The following is a 20,463-nucleotide window of genomic DNA, read 5'->3' as shown; positions in this document are numbered from 1 at the left end:
GCTTTCATATCGGTTTAACTAAAATTAACTAAAATTACAGTATAAAAGAAAAAACTGCTTTGGCGGTTTTTGATCAGCAATCAAAAAATACTATGGTTGTAAAATATTGCTTTAACCTTAGTTAGAATGAAACAATTGACTTATGCTATACATTTCTACAAGCAGAATGTATTTTTGGCACAAATATTCCAATCAGAACAGAGAAAAATGACAAATATAAGCAATATTATATAATGCCATATTATGTTATCCCAGTAACTCAATAATAGTGTTTTAGCATATTAGAGCATTATCTTTTTGCATCTTAATGTCCCTTTAATAGACCATTAATTCCCCTCTTACCAGATGGATGGCAAATTTTTCTGTAATTTACCTGATAAAGCAATTTCACACAGTGTGTATATGTGGCTCTCTGTGTGTGTGTGTGTGTATGTATGTGTATGTACATATATATATATATACACACACACGCGCACACTCTACATGGTCATCACACCTATATAAACTTGTAGGATATCCCGTTCTACACCCATGGGCTTTAATATGTAGTTGCACCCCCTCATTGCAGCCAATAGCAGATGGTCATACTTTGTGGATTTGTATTTAAAAAGAAAATCTAACCATTGGTTAAAGCACCCTACCCAAGCTCAGGTGTACTGACAAATTGGAGTTGTATGGTCAGGGAGTCTCATTCTATTACAATGAAAGAAGCAGGAATGATTCAGTCCATATAGGAAAAGTACTGTAGTGTTAGGACCAGTCAACATTGGGACACCTAAGTTGATGACTGAGAAGGCAAAGCAAAATATGACCATATTGTGTAGCTAAGATCCAAAATGTAATATAAAAAGCATAGGTGATTTTTTCAGGTGTTTTTTGCAGCATTTAAAAATGTTTAGTTTATTTGCAAATGGATGTGCACCAATACCCCCCTGTTTTGTGTAACTATTTGGACTCATTTGCAGCAGTCCCAAAGATGAATTTAAACTCTGTTTTTGTAAGGTGTGCTAAACCAAACTTATATTTATATAAGATGCTATTGCTCCACATTAAATATTATGTTGCTAATAAGAAAACAATGGTTATATTGTGACTTTGTCTTGTGGATGTCTCCCCTTTCCCCTCTCTTGTCACATCTCAAAAAGCTTGATTCATCCATGTGACACATTTGTTCTAACTTACATTTTGATTTCATTTTCTTACAGACAAAGTATGCTATACAATCTTTGATTAACAAACACCAAAAAATACCTGGAAACATATTTCGGGCTCTGTTGGAAAGATTTCACAAAAGGCATAAAGAAGAATAAAGATTGTTTTTACTCAAAGTAATATTTTTAAGACTCTCAGTGTACCACATCATACGTTTGTATTAACTTTATATAAGGTTTTAAGAAAATTGGTTGTTTACCATGGCAATAGCTGCTTTAGAGAGATACATATCATTATCAGAAGAAAATGTTCAAGGGACAGATATTCATTTGGTTGATAAAAGTTCAAGTACAGGTTATGTATGGCTTGCCCAGTTGGTAGCTGTTGAAAGCTGGTTCTAGTCAAGGGAATGCCAACTCAGCCTTGCAAAATGTGCATTGGTGTGCTCTCTAGGGGCATAGCCCTTGAAAACCTTCTTGCATATGTGTATCTGGTGTCCCTTAGTGTGGGCAAGTAGAGATCAGACATATGATCCTGTATTGATATCTCCTCGGGTAAACACATTATTCTCTGCAGGTAATACATTTCAGCATTGTATTGTTGTTTTTGATGTCCCTTTAATAATTGACTGATATAGTATTTCTGAAGAAGAGAGAAATTGCTGTAATAGGGATGTGGAAGGATCACTTTTGAACCTCTTTTGCTGGAGGGGTGGGGGGATTTAAACTGAATTCCTGTGGATACAATGAAAAAGCAAAGGTTTTGTTGTTCTCATGATTATTATAGACAGGTTGGTTAAGGGAATTCAGGTGTTCTAAAATAAATAAATCAGGTGTAAACACTGTTTAACAGTGGTAGCTTTCTGTGCAATTGGTATTATGTTACTGATGATTTGAAGGTTATTGTGTCTACTGTACGTGCTGCAGAGTGTTGAATGAATTCTTTATATAATAAAACAATGTTTTATGCCTATTAAAATGCTCATTATGCCAGCTGCCACTTGATATACTTTTAAAGGGACAGTAAAGTTAAACTTTCATGATTCATATAGAGCATACCTAACTTTCCAATGTATTTCTTTTATATAATTTACTTTGTTTTGGGTTTTTTTGGTATCCTTTATTAAAAAACAAACCTCAGTAGGTTTAGGAACAGCTATGCACTACTGGGAGCTAGCTGCTGATTGGTGTCTATATGTAAGAGCCTCATGTCATTGGTTAACTTAATGTGTTAAGCTAACTCCCAGAAGTGCATTGCTGCTCCTTCAACAAAGGATACCAAGAGAATTATGCAAATTAGATATTAGAAGTACATTGGAAAGTTGTTTAAAACTGTATGATCTATCTGAATTTTGAAATAAAAAATGGGGTTTCTTTTACAAGATATGAGTCCACGGATTTCATCCTTACTTATGGGATATTGCCTCCTGGTCAGCAGGAGGAGGCAAAGAGCACCACAGCAGAGCTGTATATATATATATATATATATATATATATATATATATCTCCTCCCTTCCCTCCCACCCCAGTCATTCTCTTTGCCTGTGTTAGTGATAGGAAGAGGCAGAGTGAGGTGTTAGTTATAGATTCTTCAATCAAGTGTTTATTGTTTTTTATGTAATACCACAGTGTATTATATTGTTCTGGGTGTAGCCTAGACCAAATCAGTCTCTTCAATAACAATAAGAAAAGCATTTGGTGACTTTTAAGCCATGGGTACTTGTGGGATTTTATTCTCACTGCGCCTCCCATTGATTGTATGCTGCCCTGTTTGTGCAAAGTCTGAGGGAAGAAAATGCTCAGTACTTTTTGTTTCCACAGGCCAATGTGAAGGGGAGAAGAGAACTTAACAAGCCGGGTGAGATGCTTTGCTGCCGGGCAGCCTTCTAAAGGTAAGTGCTAAGCTTTAATGTCTGATAAAACCCCTCTGGTGACAGAACACAGACAAGCTGGGATCCATGGGTCTCAATTTTGGGAACTCCCTATACATGTATACAGAAAGGAGCTGGCACTTTTTATTTGAAAAACATATCCCTGACGTGGGGTTAGTTTTTCCATGGGCAGCCATGTATTTATAAGCAACTATTTCTAAAACCCAGCGGCTTCTTCTTAGTTCTCAGCCGACAGGGAGGGTTCTCCTAGCTCGCTGGAACTGTTGTGTAGGGGTGGAATTTCAGTACTGGACTCCTAATAGTTATTTTGAAACATAAAAACCGCCATTGAGCGCGAAAACACTTGACTCTCTCCGACGGATCGCTGAATGCCTCCTCAGCTGTGTTTACAGATACAGCTGAGAGGTTTTTGCGCTGTCCGGAGAGACTTGGGGTACATGTGACGATTTCTAACAAGAAAGATCGCCAGCCCGTTGTATAGTTGCACTAATTGTTAAAAATTCCTATTACAGTGGGGAATTTATGTTGTACCGGTGCTGCTGAAAATGTTTATGCTCAGTTATCTCCCCCGGGTGACTAAAACTGTTTTATACGTTTTGTTTCTATACTATGACAAGAGACAACGATAGCAGTGTTATTCTGTTTTCCCTGTGCCTCAAAAGTAAGCCATTTCAGATGAATTCTGTACACTATATTTCCTTACACATGAACTGTGGGGTTTCATAAAAATAAGCAGGCACTAAAGGGGGTTTTCAGTTTTTTTTAATGAGATCAAACTGCCTGAACAGTAGATTGCATTCCAGACCAAATGTGCATAGCACACCCGTGATTATATGCAAGAAGAGACCGTTAACAATATACTAGTTATCTTCTGCTCAGTTATAGTTCCTTTTCTTGATGCAATTTAGCTGTTTAATGTATGATACAGCTTTGTGCTTAGAATGGAACAAGTGCCCACATAGCATAAAGTTATTTTTGACCACATGCAGTGCTCTATGGTTCCTTGCAACTTTCTTATAGATGGTGTGCACTAGACATGGTTGCTTTCATACTAATTGCAATATCTATTGCCAGCAAGGTTAACATCCAACTTGGGTATTTCTGGCACAGAAATATGTGAACTTAAAGTGACAGTAATGTTTTTTGTGTTAATTATCTTTAAACATTGCTTTTCCTGAAATTCTCCTTTTATGGCGGCAAGCTCTAGTCATCCGTTGAATAACTAAGCCACCTAGCAATCGGAGGATGGGGTGTCTGAATCCAGCTGCAGCTGGTTTTCCCTTCACCAGGTCATGTATCCTATAGTGAATGCTATTGGGATTTTTGGCAGACGGTTTCTAGGGTGGTAGGAAGTTGTTTCTACCTTGACTAAACAATCTACTATCCCTTTTGAGGATAGTTGAAACTCAAGGGCCCTAGGGAAATTAGAGGGTCTCCTTAGCTGTTTTTATGGCCACCAGGGTTTGCCTTCACAATCTGTGGCCTGCATTGTCAGGGTTCCAACTGCGACTGCTTCGTGGTTTGACGCCCTGGACGAATATCTTAGGTCTGAGACTCTTCGGAGAGATACAGGAAGGAATTGAATTAGGAATCTTATGATTGCCTAATTCCTTTGTTACGGACGTTTTTCTGCAGTTTACAATGTGGCGGAAATTCAGAGTTAATTTCCTTTTTAGCTCGCAGAGCCTTATGGTTGAGCTTTTGGTCTGCGGATGTGTCAGCTACTTCTAAGCCTTTGGCTGTTCCTTTGAGGGAGGACCCTGCTTGGGCCTGACCCGCAGGAGATTATTCTGACATCACGAGAGTTACGGGTCATTCCCTTCCTCAGGATAAGAAGATCCATTCAGAGGGGTCGATAGAGTATTCTCAGTGTCTTTCAAGGTTTTAAGGGAATCCCACCTTCCTTTTCTTCTGTAAGAAAGGTGTCTCTTGGCAAGCCATTTCTACTGGGGTTGCCATACCTATCTTGGAACTGGGGCTAGTCGGCATGAAGGCAGACTGCTTTTCCTCACCCAGGCTTGGATATGAAATGGCTGGATCCCTGGGTATTAGAGATGGTGTTTCAGGGATACAAGCTGGAATTCAGTAATTCTCCTTCCAGAGGAAGGTTTCTTCTTTCTCAATTGTCTGTAGAAGATTACGCTGTTTAAGAGACCTACCCTCCATGAGAGTATTTTGTCCCGTTCCAATTCTGGAGCAGGGAAAGGTGTATGCAATTCTGTTTGGGTTTTCCACAAAAGAGGAAAGCTTTCTGAACTATTTTAGATTTTAAGAGTCTAGACGAGTTTCTCAGAGTTCCACCTTTTTAAGATGGAAACTATTGGTTCTTTTATTCCTATGATCCAAGAGGGTCAATTTATGTCTACCATGGATCGAAGGGATGCATATCTTCATGATCCTATCCACAAGATCATCACTAAGGTTCTGGGGTCTTTATTGGCGGTTCTACGACCGCATGGCATCTTATCTCGACGACATTCTGATCCAGGCATCATCATTTCAACTAGCAAAGTCCCATACAGACTTCATACTCTCCTTCCTAGGGACCCGCGGGTGGAAGGTACACTTGGATATGAGTTCTTTGGTTCCTCAGACACGAGTACCCTTTCTAGGAACTTTCTTTGACTCTCTATCCATGAAGATTTTTTTGACGGAAGTCAGAAAGTTAAAGATATGAATACATGCCGATTCCTTCAGTCCAATCCTCAGCCGTCAGTGGCTCAGTGCATGGAGGCAATGGATTGATGGTGGCAGCATTGGAAAATAGCAATTTGCTTAGACAGCAAGGCTACTGCCTTGTAGATTCCAGGTCAGTGGTTCAATTCCTGTCCAATAACAACAAAAGTGAAAATGTGTCATTTACAAGAACATGTTCTAGCAATGGAATGGAGATTATGCATATTGGTCTCCTCAAATAGATCTGGATCAGGAGTCAAAGGACTCTCTTCCTTGGTGGTTGTCGCCGGATCATCTGTCCCAAGGGACATGTTTCCGTAGACCCTCTTGGGTGATAGTGACAACGGATACCAGCCTGATAGGATGGGGTGCAGTCTGGAACTTCCTGAATTCTCAGGGTGTTTGGACTTGGTCAGAGTCTCTATTTCCTATCAATATTCTATTGAGAGCAATTTCAATGCGCTTCAAGCTTGGCCACGGTGGGTGGAAGCTCACTCTTGTTATCTGTGGGCAATCTACATCCCAGGAATCGACAACTGGTAAGCAGATTTTTTGAGTAGACAGACGTTTTATTCGGGGGAATGGGAACTCCATCCAGAGATTTTTGCCAACCTGATTCTTAGATGGGACAGACCGGAGCTGAATTTTATGGCATCTCGCCAGAATGCCAAGCTCCCGAGATACAAATCCAGGTCCAGGGATCCTCAGGCCGAACTGGTAGATGCCTTGGCAGTGTTTTGGTCGTTCAACTTAGCTTATATTTTTCCACCGTTTGTTTTCCTTCCCCGGGTGATTGCTCGAATCAAACCGGAAAGGGTTTTGGTGAATCTCATCGTTCCTGCGTGGTCACAGGACTTGGTATGCCGATCTGGTGGACATGTCCTCTCTGCTGCCGTGGAAGCTTCCATTGAGGCAGGTCCTTTTCATTCTGGGACACTTCCATCATCCGAATCATTTCTATGCAGCTGATTGCTTGGAGAGTGTACGCTTGATTTTATTTAAGCGAGGGTTCTCTGATTCGGTCTTTAATACCTTGATATAGGTACGTAAACCTGTTCCTAGAAAGGTTTACCATAAGATATGGCGTAAATATCTTTATGGTGCAAATCCAAGTGTTACTTATGGAGTAAGATTAGGATTCCTAGAATTTTAATTTTTCTCCAAGAAGGATTAGAGAAAGGGTTATCAGCAAGTTCCTTACAGGGGCAGATTTCTGCTTTATTTATTTTTGTTACACAAACGTCTGGCAGATATTCCGGATGTTCAATTCTCTGTCAGGTTCTGACTAGATTCAGGCCTGTGTTAGACCTATTGCTCCTCCTTGGAGTTGGAATTTAGTTCTTATGGTTCTTTAAGGATTTCCGTTTGAACTTATGCATTCCATTGATATTAAGTTGTTATCTTGGAAAGTTTTTTTGTTTTTTTTTGGTTGCTGTTTTCTCTGCTTGCAGAGTCTCTAAGCTCTCAGCATTACAATGTGATTCTTCTTACCTTATTTTTCATTCCGATAAGGTAGTGTTACGTGCCAAACCTGGGTTTCTTCCTAAGGTTGTTTTCAATACAAATATTAATCAGGAAAATATTATTCCTTCCTTGCGTTCTAATCCTTCTAAGACGGAGCATCTGTTTATATAACTTGGACAGGGTCCGTGCCCTGAAGTTTTACTTGCAGGCGACTAAAGTATTCGTCAATCATTTTCATTATTTGTTGCTTTTTCTGTATTCAGAAAGCTACGGCTATCTCTCTTTCTTTCTGACTGTTAGAGTATCATCCGTTTTTGCATATGAGACTGTTGGACAGCAGCCTCCTGAAAGAGTTACGGCTCATTCTACTAGGGTTGTGACTTCCTCATGGGCATTTAAAAAGAATGCTTCTGTTGAACAGATTTGCAAGTCTGCGACTTGGTCGTTTCTTCTCTCTTTTTCTAAATTTGATACTTTTGCCTCGTCCGAGGCTGTTTTTGGGAGAAAGGTTTTTCAAGCAGTGGTGCCTTCCGTTTAGGTTGCTGTCTTGTCCCTCCCTTTCATCCGTGTCCTATAGCTTTTGGTATTGTATCCCATAAGTAAGGATGAAATCCGTGGACTCGTCATATCTTGTAAAAGAAAAGGAAATTTATGCTTACCTGATAAATTTATTTCTTTTACGATATGACTAGTCCACGGTCCCACCCTGTCATTTTCTAAGACAGGTCTTTATTTTTGTTAGACTTCAGTCACCTCTGCACCTTGGCTTTTCCTTTCTCTTCCTAACGTCGGTCGAATGACTGGAGTGGGAGTGAAGGGAGGAGCTATATATACAGCTCTGCTGTGGTGCTCTTTGCCACCTCCTGCTGACCAGGAGGCGATATCCCATAAGAGAGGATGAAATCCGTGGACTTGTCATATCGTAAAAGAAATAAATTTATCAGGTAAGCATAAATTTCCTTTTTAAGTCCCTTTAAGAAAAACATAGGAAACTTTATTGTTTCCTTGACAGTATCCTTGACAAATACGTGCAGATATAAGTATGTTCTTTTGTCTTAGAATGAGGGTATGAAGATTTATTGCAGCAATCAGTCAAGAAAACTTGTAACAGATCAAGTTTACCTCCATACTGGTAAATGTAGGTTTGGTACCTTTATTTTCCCTTAACTTGTAGCTTTTCTCTTAACCTTGGTATAAACTGCTGTTACAGAGCAGGCCACTGAAGCTGATAAAATAGAAGTGTGTAATGTGGTAGATGCGTACTTAGAGCTTTGGAGCAGAACTCAGGGATGCAGGAGGCCTTGTTCTATACAAAACATACAGTATATCTAAACGATCCCCCCTTTTGTAATAGTAACTGCTGTGTGATACAGATGAGTAAGATTTTTAATCTATGTGTTGGTTCTACACGTCACAGCCCATTAATGTGACCATTTCCATTGTACAATACAATATTATATTATATTAAATATGATTAATTTATATGTATAAAGCTACAAATAGTGCATCTTATCAATTAGTAGTTAATACTGGAATACTGAGTAGTTAACTTTAAAGTGATTGTAAACTTTAATGAATGAAGCACAGGATCAAAAAATAATCTTAAAAACAGGGGCACTTTAATTCATTAAAGTTTACAAAGACGCTTATATATATATATATATATTTTTTTTTTTTAAATACCTTTGCGTTATGGAAAACATAACGCTGATCTTCCGCCCGTATCTCCTGCTATCTTTAGCATATGGAAGACGAATCTAGCTTTCTCCTATCGTTGCGAGCCCCACAAGCTGGACACCAAAGAAAGCAGGAGATGCGGCCGGAGGATTGGCGTTATGTTTACCATAACGCAAAGGTAAGTATTTTTTTTTTTTAAAAAAGCGTCTTTGTAAACTTTAATGCATTAAAGTGCCTCTGTTTTTAAGATTATTTTTTGATCCTGGGCTTTAATTCATTAAAGTTTACAATCACTTTAAGAAGCAAAGCACACATTTGTGTTTTGTATATTATACATTTTTAGACCATAAATACATTTCTTTCTTCACTTTATTGAAAAAAACTAAAATACAAACAAAAGTAGAGAGATGAGGTAAATGATCTTTGACTACACAAAGGCCTAGGTTTCCACATAATTGAAAGTTTAATACAGTATTATATCTAGTTTCTCCTGTTAAGTGTAGTCAGTCCACGGGTCATCATTACTTATGGGATATTAACTCCTCCCCAACAGGAAGTGCAAGAGGATCACCCAAGCAGAGCTGCTATATAGCTCCTCCCCTCTACGTCACACCCAGTCATTCTCTTGCACCCAACTAATAGATAGGATGTGTGAGAGGACTGTGGTGATTAAACTTAGTTATTTATATCTTCAATCAAAAGTTTGTTATTTTAAAACGGCACCGGAGTGTGTTGTTTCCTTCTCAGGCAGAATTTGAAGAAGAATCTACCTGAGTTTTTGTGTATGATCTTAGCGGACGTAACTAAGATCCGTTTGCTGTTCTCGGCCATTCTGAGGAGTAAGGTAACTTCAGATCAGGGGACAGCGGGCAGGTTCACCTGCAAAGAGGTATGTTGCAGTATATTATTTTCTAAGGAATGGAATTGACTGAGAAAATACTGCTAATACCGATATAATGTAAGTACAGCCTTAAATGCAGTAGTAGCAACTGGTATCAGGCTGATATGTATATATGTTTACACTTAAGTATTTCTGGGGAATGGCACTTCACTGAGAAAATACTGTATGCATATAACTTTTAGCCTAACTTACAGTGTGAGCGACTAGCAGCAGGCTTTTTAATGACATTTCATATATTAGATTTTAAACGTTTACTGGCATGTTAAATCGTTTAATTATGTGAGGTACTTGGTGAAAAATTGTTTTGGGCTTTATTTTCCACATGGCTGTCGTTTGTTTTACATTAAAACAGTTTACTGAGCTTCCCTCACTGTTGTAGTGTGAGTGGGAGGGGCCTATTTTGGCGCTTTTACTACGCATCAGAAATTCAGTCACAGTCTGCCCTTTTCTCCCTGCATGATCCAGGACGTCTCCACAGAGCTCAGGGGTCTTCAAAACTAGTTTTGAGGGAGGTAATCACTCACAGCAGATCTGTGAGACTGTGCTTTGACTGTGATAAAAACGCTTATATTTTCAATTGTTATCCGTTTTTTTCTGATATTAAGGGTTAATCATCCATTGCTAATGAGTACAATCCTTTGCTAAATTTGTTTTCTATAACTAATCCGGTTCATTCTTATTAAACTGTGACAGTTTTTGTGTGCTTCTTAAAGGCACAGTAACGTTTTTACATATTGCTTGTAAATTTAGTTGAAAAGTATTTCCAAGCTTGCTAGTCTAATTGCTAGTTTGTTTAAACATGTCTGACACAGAGGAATCTCTTTGTGCAATATGTTCAAAAGCCAAGGTGGAGCCCAATAGAAATTTATGTACTAATTGCATTGATGCTACTTTAAATAAAAGTCAATCTGTACATGTTAAGCAACATTCACCAGACAACGAGGGGGAAGTTATGCCGACTAACTTGCCTCACGTGTCAGTACCTGCATCTCCCGGTCAGGAGGTGCGTGATATTGTAACGCCAAGTACATCAGGGCGGCCATTACAAATCACTCTACAAGACATGGCTAATGTTATGACTGAAGTTTTGTCTAAATTGCCAGAACTTAGAGGTAAACGAGATCACTCTGGGATGAGAACAGAGTATACTGATAATGCTAGGGCCATGTCTGATACTGCGTCACAATTTGCAGAGCATGAGGATGGAGAGCTTCATTCTGCGGGTGACGAATCTGATGCAAATAAACTGGATTCAGACATTTCAAATTTTAAGTTTAAGCTGGAAAACCTCCGTGTATTACTAGGGGAGGTGTTAGCGGCTCTGAATGATTGTAACACAGTTGCAATCCCAGAGAAAATGTGTAGGTTGGATAAATATTTTACGGTACCGACGAGTACTGACGTTTTTCCTATACCTAAGAGACTTACTGAAATTATTACTATGGAGTGGGATAGACCCGGTGTGCCTTTCTCACCCCCTCCTATATTCAGAAAAATGTTTCCAATAGACGCCACCACACGGGACTTATGGCAAACGGTCCCTAAGGTGGAGGGAGCAGTTTCTACTTTAGCTAAGCGTACCCCTATCCCGGTGGAGGATAGCTGTGCCTTTTCAGATCCAATGGATAAAAAGTTAGAGGGTTACCTTAAGAAAATGTTTGTTCAGCAAGGTTTTATATTACAACCCCTTGCATGCATTGCGCCTGTCACGGCTGCGGCAGCATTTTGGTTTGAGTCTCTGGAAGAGACCCTTGACTCAGCGACATTAGATGAGATTTCACACAAGCTTAAAACCCTTAAGCTAGCTAATTCATTTATTTCTGATGCCGTAGTACATTTAACGAAACTTACGGCTAAGAATTCCGGATTCGCCATTCAGGCACGCAGAGCGCTGTGGCTAAAATCCTGGTCAGCTGATGTAACTTCTAAATCGAAATGACTTAACATACCTTTCAAGGGGCAGACTTTATTCGGGCCCGGTTTGAAAGAAATTATCGCTGATATTACGGGAGGTAAAGGCCATGCCCTGCCTCAAGACAGAGCCAAACCCAGGGCTAGACAGTCTAATTTTCGTGCCTTTCGTAACTTCAAGGCAGGAGCAGCATCAACTTCCTCTGCTCCAAAACAGGAAGGAGCTGTTGCTCGCTACAGACAAGGCTGGAAACCTAACCAGGCCTGGAACAAGGGCAAGCAGGCCAGAAAACCTGCTGCTGCCCCTAAGACAGCATGAAGTGAGGGCCCCCGATCCGGAAACGGATCTAGTGGGGGGCAGACTCTCTCTCTTCGCCCAGGCTTGGGCAAGAGATGTCCAGGATCCCTGGGCGTTGGAGATCATATCTCAGGGATATCTTCTGGACTTCAAAGCTTCTCCTCCACAAGGGAGATTTCACCTTTCAAGGTTGTCAACAAACCAGATAAAGAAAGAGGCGTTTCTACGCTGTGTACAAGACCTTTTACTAATGGGAGTGATCCACCCAGTTCCGCGGTCGGAACACGGACAAGGGTTTTACTCAAATCTGTTTGTGGTTCCCAAAAAAGAGGGAACCTTCAGACCAATATTGGATTTAAAGATCCTAAACAAATTCCTAAGAGTTCCATCGTTCAAGATGGAAACTATTCGGACAATCTTACCCATGATCCAAAGAGGTCAGTACATGACCACAGTGGATCTAAAGGATGCTTATCTTCACATACCGATTCACAGAGAACATTACCGGTATCTAAGGTTTGCCTTCCTAGACAGGCATTACCAGTTTGTAGCTCTTCCCTTCGGGTTGGCTACGGCTCCAAGAATCTTTACAAAGGTTCTGGGCTCTCTTCTGGCGGTACTAAGACCGCGAGGAATTTCGGTAGCTCCGTACCTAGACGACATTCTGATACAAGCGTCAAGCTTTCAAACTGCCAAGTCTCATACAGAGTTAGTACTGGCATTTCTAAGGTCGCATGGGTGGAAAGTGAACGAGGAGAAGAGTTCTCTCTTACCACTCACAAGAGTTCCCTTCTTGGGGACTCTTATAGATTCTGTAGAAATGAAAATTTACCTGACAGAGGACAGGTTAACAAAGCTTCTAAATGCTTGCCGTGCCCTTCATTCCATTCAACACCCGTCAGTGGCTCAATGCATGGAGGTAATCGGCTTAATGGTAGCGGCAATGGACATAGTTCCTTTTGCACGCCTACACCTCAGACCGCTGCTAAGTCAGTGGAATGGGGATTACTCAGATTTGTCCCCTACGCTGAATCTGGATCAAGAGACCAGAGATTCTCTTCTATGGTGGCTTTCTCTGCCACATCTGTCCAGGGGGATGCCCTTCAGCAGGCCAGACTGGACAATTGTAACTACAGACGCCAGCCTACTAGGTTGGGGCGCTGTCTGGAATTCCCTGAAGGCTCAGGGATCATGGACTCAGGAGGAGAGTCTCCTTCCAATAAACATTCTGGAATTGAGAGCAGTTCTCAATGCCCTTCTGGCTTGGCCTCAGTTAGCAACTCTGAGGTTCATCAGGTTTCAGTCGGACAACATCACGACTGTGGCTTACATCAACCATCAGGGAGGGACAAGGAGTTCCTTAGCGATGATGGAAGTATCAAAGATAATTCGCTGGGCAGAGTCTCACTCTTGCCACCTGTCAGCGATCCACATCCCAGGAGTGGAGAACTGGGAGGCGGATTTCCTAAGTCGCCAGACTTTTCATCCGGGGGAGTGGGAACTTCATCCGGAGGTCTTTGCCCAAATACTTCGACGTTGGCCAAACCAGATATGGATCTCATGGCGTCTCGCCGGAACGCCAAGCTTTCTCGTTACAGGTCCAGGGACCCGGGAGCGGTCCTGATAGATGCCTTGACAGCACCTTGGACCTTCAGGATGGCTTATGTGTTTCCACCCTTCCCGATGCTCCCTCGTTTGATTGCCAGGATCAAACAGGAGAAAGCATCAGTGATTCTAATAGCGCCTGCGTGGCCACGCAGGACCTGGTATGCAGATCTAGTGGACATGTTATCCTGTCCACCTTGGTCTCTGCCTCTGAGACAGGACCTTCTAATTCAGGGTCCTTTCAAACATCAAAATCTAATTTCTCTGAAGCTGACTGCATGGAAATTGAACGCTTAATTTTACCAAAGCGTGGATTTTCGGAGCCAGTAATTGATACCTTAATACAGGCTAGGAAACCTGTTACCATGAAAATTTACCATAAGATATGGCGTAAATACTTACACTGGTGCGAATCCAAGAGTTACTCATGGAGTAAGGTTAGGATTCCTAGGATATTGTCTTTTCTACAAGAAGGTTTAGAGAAGGGTTTATCTGCAAGTTCTTTAAAGGGACAGATCTCAGCTCTGTCCATCCTTTTACACAAACGTCTGTCAGAAGTTCCAGACGTTCAGGCTTTTTGTCAGGCTTTGGCTAGAATTAAGCCTGTGTTTAAGACTGTAGCTCCACCGTGGAGCTTAAACTTAGTTCTTAACGTTTTACAGGGTGTTCCGTTTGAACCCCTTCATTCCATTGATATCAAGCTATTATCTTGGAAAGTTCTGTTTTTAATGGCTATTTCCTCGGCTCGTAGAGTCTCTGAGTTATCAGCCTTACATTGTGATTCTCCGTATCTGATTTTTCATTCAGATAAGGTAGTTCTGCGTACTAAACCTGGGTTCTTACCTAAGGTAGTCACTAACAAGAATATCAATCAAGAGATTGTTGTTCCATCATTGTGTCCTAACCCTTCTTCAAAGAAGGAACGACTTCTACACAATCTAGATGTAGTCCGTGCCCTGAAATTTTATTTACAGGCAACTAAAGATTTTCGCCAAACTTCTTCCCTGTTTGTCGTTTATTCTGGACAGAGGAGAGGTCAAAAAGCATCTGCTACCTCTCTATCCTTTTGGCTTCGTAGCATAATACGCTTAGCCTATGAGACTGCTGGGCAGCAACCTCCTGAAAGGATTACAGCTCATTCTACTAGAGCTGTGGCTTCCACTTGGGCCTTTAAGAACGAGGCCTCTGTTGAACAGATTTGCAAGGCTGCAACTTGGTCTTCTCTTCATACTTTTTCCAAATTTTACAAATTTGACACTTTTGCTTCTTCGGAGGCTGTTTTTGGGAGAAAGGTTCTTCAGGCAGTGGTTCCTTCCGTATAGAGATCCTGCCTGTCCCTCCCGTCATCCGTGTACTTAGCTTTGGTATTGGTATCCCATAAGTAATGATGACCCGTGGACTGACTACACTTAACAGGAGAAAACATAATTTATGCTTACCTGATAAATTCCTTTCTCCTGTAGTGTAGTCAGTCCACGGCCCGCCCTGTTTTTTAAGGCAGGTCTAAATTTTTAAATTATACTCCAGTCACCACTGCACCCTATAGTTTCTCCTTTCTCGTTTGGTTCTCGGTCGAATGACTGGGTGTGACGTAGAGGGGAGGAGCTATATAGCAGCTCTGCTTGGGTGATCCTCTTGCACTTCCTGTTGGGGAGGAGTTAATATCCCATAAGTAATGATGACCCGTGGACTGACTACACTACAGGAGAAAGGAATTTATCAGGTAAGCATAAATTATGTTTTTGTTTGCTCAGCAACTTTCTCCATTTTCAAAGTTTGTATTGGGTGATTAGTAGAGCAAGACAAAATACAGCCAAGTCAGACATGTTGTAGAATGGGAAAACGCAGGCACTCTCTTACAATGCACGCACTCTCTTACAATGCACGCACTCACCCTCTCATACAACACACACACACCCTCTCATACAACACACACTACACCCACTCTCATACAACACACACATACTGACGACCCAGTAAACATGGTATTGCAACACAGTAACGGGTCACGACCCGTGGATTTAAGAACTCTGGTGTAGACTGCATGTGCTAATGATTTACTATATTATTCAATATCTCACTTAAAAAAAAAAGCTGTGCACCTTGAGACAGCTGGTGATATATGTAAAATAAAAAACTTACCTGGGGTCTAAAATGCTTTGTTAACTGCCTCAAACATACACATATACTACTATGTGCATTGCTCCCTTCCTGTGGTATAATTTTTTTTTAATTTTTTTTTTAACTTTAGTGTCCCTTCAAAATGTATTTCTTGCACTTTTGAAAATAAATCAGTTGAGATGAGACTGAATTTTCTAATATTAAAATATAGAACTTCCTAGACAAAACAGTGAAGATGTACAGTTTTAGCTAAAATACGATAGGATTGCACAATAGTTGGTTTACAAATATAATTCATGCAAACTGTTACTGATGGAGTCAGCACATCGTTACTGCAAAAAATGTGCACCCACTTTAGAAGTTCTGAATTGCCAGCTCTTCCAGAAAATTGCTTAATTTGAGAAAATGAATATATTGTTTGGGTTAACATGAAAATGTTCTTTGTGATCAAATGTGTTTGTCAAACTTGTTCGTTTTTTAGTACATCCGAATGAAAACTAAAGGTGATAATTCTGCTGTCAGTGCTCCTACCTCAGAATCATTTGGGTACAAGAAGTTGATGCTCTATTAACATTCTCAAGGTTTGCGTCTTGAAAGCTTGGATTGTGTTGGAGGACTGCTCAGTGCCCAATGCACACATACCATTTAGTTAACTCCCCTTAATAAGTACAATACACAGTTCCCAATGTGAAATTTGCCTTTCTTTCGTAAAATCATGATGGTCTACAGTGCTCCATAACATGTGGGATATATTTCCCGCCACTAGGAGGAAGTCAAGAACCCATATCAGAGCTTAAAGGGCCATGATACCCAAATGTTGAAATACTTGAAAATGCTGCAGCATAGCTTTAAAAAGCTGACTAGAAAATACCACTTAAACATCTCTATGTAAAAAAGAAAGATATTTTACCTCAAAAGTTCCTCAGTAGCCACATCCCATTGTAAAGGACTTCTAAACAGTAATTCAGTAGGTCTGTCCCGGGACAGCTAAGGGGTTGAACCTTGTGCACTCTCATGTTATTTCCCTATTCAGTTTAAGGAAGTTTATTATAAAATCTCATGAGAGTTAAGTCAAATATCATGAGATCACAGTAAAAGAGTTCATGACCTCAGCACTGTTGATTGGCTGCAGTTCATTTGTTAATTTTTCTTATTTATTTTTTTACCTGCAGCTGGGCAGCAGCTGAGTATAACTTTTTACACAAGACTTACTCTGCTGAGCTGAGGAGATTGTGAGGTAAAATATCTTCCTTTTTTACATAGAGATGCTCAGGTGATATTTTCCTGTCAGCTTTTTACAGTTATACTGCATCAGTTTCAAGTGATTTAGCATATGAGTATCATGTCCCTTTAATATCCCTCCCATCACTCTCTTAGTTTTGTACTTGGCCTCGTAGGAGATGGTTGAGAATAGAGGTTGTTCCAACTACTTGCTTATTGATTACAAATTGAGAGCTCAGCTCTATGTGAGGCCCAGAGTCACTGAGGAGTACTCGACACCTGCACTGGATGGACTCTCTACTGGATACTGCTGCATTGCCATTGACCTGTCTGGTAAGCTAGTGGAGGGGTGCTGCATAAGGTAAGTGACTTTGCACAGCGCACACAGCCCAGAGGTACAGCATAACCAGGGGACTTAACCTGCACTCCTCATGACATAATTTGTTCTTCCTATCAGGTCCCTAATGGTTCTATCATCATTGGGAACATTATCAGGGAAGCATCTGACCATTTACAGCCCTCTGGCTACTCTGGGGGGATTTTGGTTGGCACTTTTATTATTTAGGTGTATGGCCCTTTTAAGAAGACCAGCATTTGCTTAGTGCAATATGCAGTTTTATAGAGGAGGCTCAGGTTAGAAGGACAAACACAAGCAGGCACTACCAAGTGTATAAAAATAAAATCACACTTTATTAGGCAAGTTAAAAAACGTATAATCCACAACCAGACATGGAGGTAGACAGAGGGCAGCAGAAAAGACTGCTGTCCCTCTGTCTACCTCCATGTCTGGTTGTGTATTATATGTTTTTTAACTTACCTAATAAAGTGTGATTTTATTTTTACACACTTGGTAGTGCCTGCCTGTGTTTGTCCTGCTATGATATTGCAGTGGTTTGATCCACTGCGGCTATAGCACTCCGGTCTGTGTGCTTTTTGATTTGGTGACCTTTTGGATGTACTTCCGGTACCTTCACTGTTGCCTGCTGCTTGCCATGGAAACCTGTGCTTTTGAGGCTCTGGTTAGGCTGGGGACTAATGTTTTGATATTTTTAAGCGATTATGCTTGGTGTACAATTATTTATAAACAATTAACCAAAAGTGTTTTTACTATGATATGTAAACACCCATTTTCTTCTTAAATGGAAAGAGTCCACAGCTGCATTCATTACTTTTGGGAAATAAGAACCTGACCACCAGGAGAAGGCAAAGACACCCCAGCCAAAGGCTTAAATACTCCTCCCACTCCCCTCATCCCACAGTCATTATTTGCCTTTCGTCCCAGGAGGATGGCAGAGAAGTGTCAGAATTTTTAATTTTTGTTTTTGTCTCTTATGGAGGGTAGTACTCTTCAGCATGGGACAGGAGTTTTAAGTAGTCCTGTCAGTCTCTCAGTGAGGGCTTGGATGAAAGTTTGATTCCGGAGATGCAGGGAGTTTCTGCGAAACCATCCCGAATTGTGTTAACAGCTCCTCAAGCAATCGGCGTCGAACTTCGCTGCCTGCTTCTCTCAAGTCCATGGCGGATGCAATGCTACTATCCGTCACACTTGAAGGGCTGTGTTCCTGTTCCACGGCACAGATTCTGGTTTACTGGGCTCGTGTCGTGGTTGGAACATTGAGGCCTTTGGAAGTGACGCAGCCTTTTGGTTGGGCACGCTTTCTTTGGACTGTACGGTTCACCTTGTGTTCGGGCATGGTTACGTTCCATTTTTCCATTTCCGCATTCCCGACCGCGGGGCGAAGGAAAGTTTTTAGTCCGCAGGGGTCTGGTCATAGGAGGTGGTGAGTGCCCCAGCCATTGTGGGTGTCGGGTGCCATTTTTGTTTTACTAATTTAGACCATATTTAAATATCCTCTATCCAGTTATGGAGGATGCTGAGACTGTGTTAATTTCAGATTCAGTTACGGAGGATTCTGATACTGAGACTATTTTGATTTCAGATTCTGTGTCCAGTGATCAATCTGGAGTGGCGTCGTTGACTCCTGTCAACCAGTTTTGTTCTGTATGCCATTTCAGAGCTCCTGGTTCCTTGGGCTCGGTGAATCATGGGACTGCTGAGCCATCCGCCTCTGGGGGTCCTGTCCTCCGAGAGGCAAGTTCCCTACAAAATCATTCTTCTGCACATGCGGGTAACCCAGTTTATGATTCCTCCATGGGGGGTGGCATGTTTCCCCCGGAGGTTGCAGCACATTTTCGCTTCCACATAATGTTGGCGATTGTTCGTCTGCAGAGTCCAGACGTTTATTTGAGAATGTGCTTGTGCCCTATTGTCCTGGGCCTTCCGCCTTGAGGAGGGCCTCTACAGTTCCCTGCGAGGGTATCTGTCCCTGAGTGTTTTGCCTTTTGTTACAGGATTGCGCGCCTTCGTGTGTTGCTGAGACATGTTTTCAGTTATTGAATGACCCTATAGTTACCAGTTACGTGGATTTTCAGTCTGATAATTTGAATGGTGCACCTCATTAGACATGTGGGGATGAAGTAATCTCCTTATTGTCATTTGTTTGAGATCTTTCCTAGTTTTGTAAGATAGGGCTCCGTTTGGCTGGTCCTGCGTCTTTTTGGGCGTTAACCTCCGGGTTGCCTTATATTTTTTTTATATCCGATGGGATGTCTTTTATTTGTTTTTGTTTCCTTTAGGAACCTTCTGGGATTGATCCTCTTTATTACTTCTTCGTAAGTTGTTTTGGACATGTTAGTCCTATGTTAAAAATGTCTGTTTTCTGTTTTTTCCTCTAAGAGGGAGAATTTACGCAGCTTGCCGGTTAGGACCCTAGGTACAGGCTGGTCCTGTTGGGTTCGTTCAGTCTTGCGGATGTTCAGACACTTGGCGCTGTTCTGCTCGGCTGATTCGGTTGAAGCGCAGAGTGCTCAGGTTATCATTGTTTTCATGTTCAACTAAGCATTCGAGAGGACCTGTGGGTCCGTGAGGTGGGAAGGATTGTTTCAGTCCTTATAGCCTTCAGTCATAGATGGCCGGGCAGGGGAGTTTTCCACTGCGTCACTCTATCTGACATCTGTTTTCATCAGACCCTAGAGCCTCCCCCATGTGGTGGAGGGTTGGAGGGCTTAACGCCCCTTACCGCAGTTGAGCGGTTTGGCCTTCATTTCTTAGGCCTCTAGATTTGTCCTTTTGGACTTGATCCAACAGCTTGTACAGGATAGCTGTCTAGCATGCGGAAGGTTTGCAGTTTGAAACCAGTTGCAGCTCTTCACACCTTACCGGTATACGCGTAAGCTATTTATAGTGTTTCTAGATGCAGCTTTTACTCTTTGTCGTGTACTGTCTGTGAGTTATAAGAGACCTTTTGGGTGGTAATCTATTATCTCTGGGTGAGTTGAATCTCCTTTTAGGGATCTGTGTTTCCGGGTGATGGTTGTTCCTTGTGGGGACTTTGTTTAGCTCGGGCCGGAGCTGGGTAGGCTTAGTGCCTTTCTCTTCTTTGTGTCCTCTCCGTGAGCGGAGGTGATATAGAGACTAGTCCTGCTAGTAGGATTTTTTTGACCTCGAGGTATCCCTTGGTTGTCCTGAGGCTTTAAGAAGTATCT

At 41.4% G+C, this 20,463-nt stretch overlaps 1 protein-coding gene across 1 annotated transcript in view; it reads left to right on the top strand.

Annotated features, from left to right (window-relative positions):
* TMEM68 (transmembrane protein 68) overlaps positions 1–2,130 on the top strand; it is an 82,573-nt gene extending 80,443 nt beyond the window's left edge. Inside the window, exon 8 of the mRNA XM_053715048.1 lies at positions 1,206–2,130. Coding sequence (XP_053571023.1) covers positions 1,206–1,310 — 105 coding nt within the window. The 3' untranslated portion in view covers positions 1,311–2,130. The remainder of the gene's footprint in view (positions 1–1,205) is intronic.
* The last annotated feature ends 18,333 nt before the right edge of the window (positions 2,131–20,463 follow it).

Source organism: Bombina bombina, chromosome 5, assembly GCF_027579735.1.
Source record: "Bombina bombina isolate aBomBom1 chromosome 5, aBomBom1.pri, whole genome shotgun sequence".
Lineage (NCBI taxonomy): Eukaryota > Metazoa > Chordata > Amphibia > Anura > Bombinatoridae > Bombina > Bombina bombina.
Note: the sequence above shows the minus strand (reverse complement) of the source record. Positions and strands in the feature narration are given on the sequence as shown.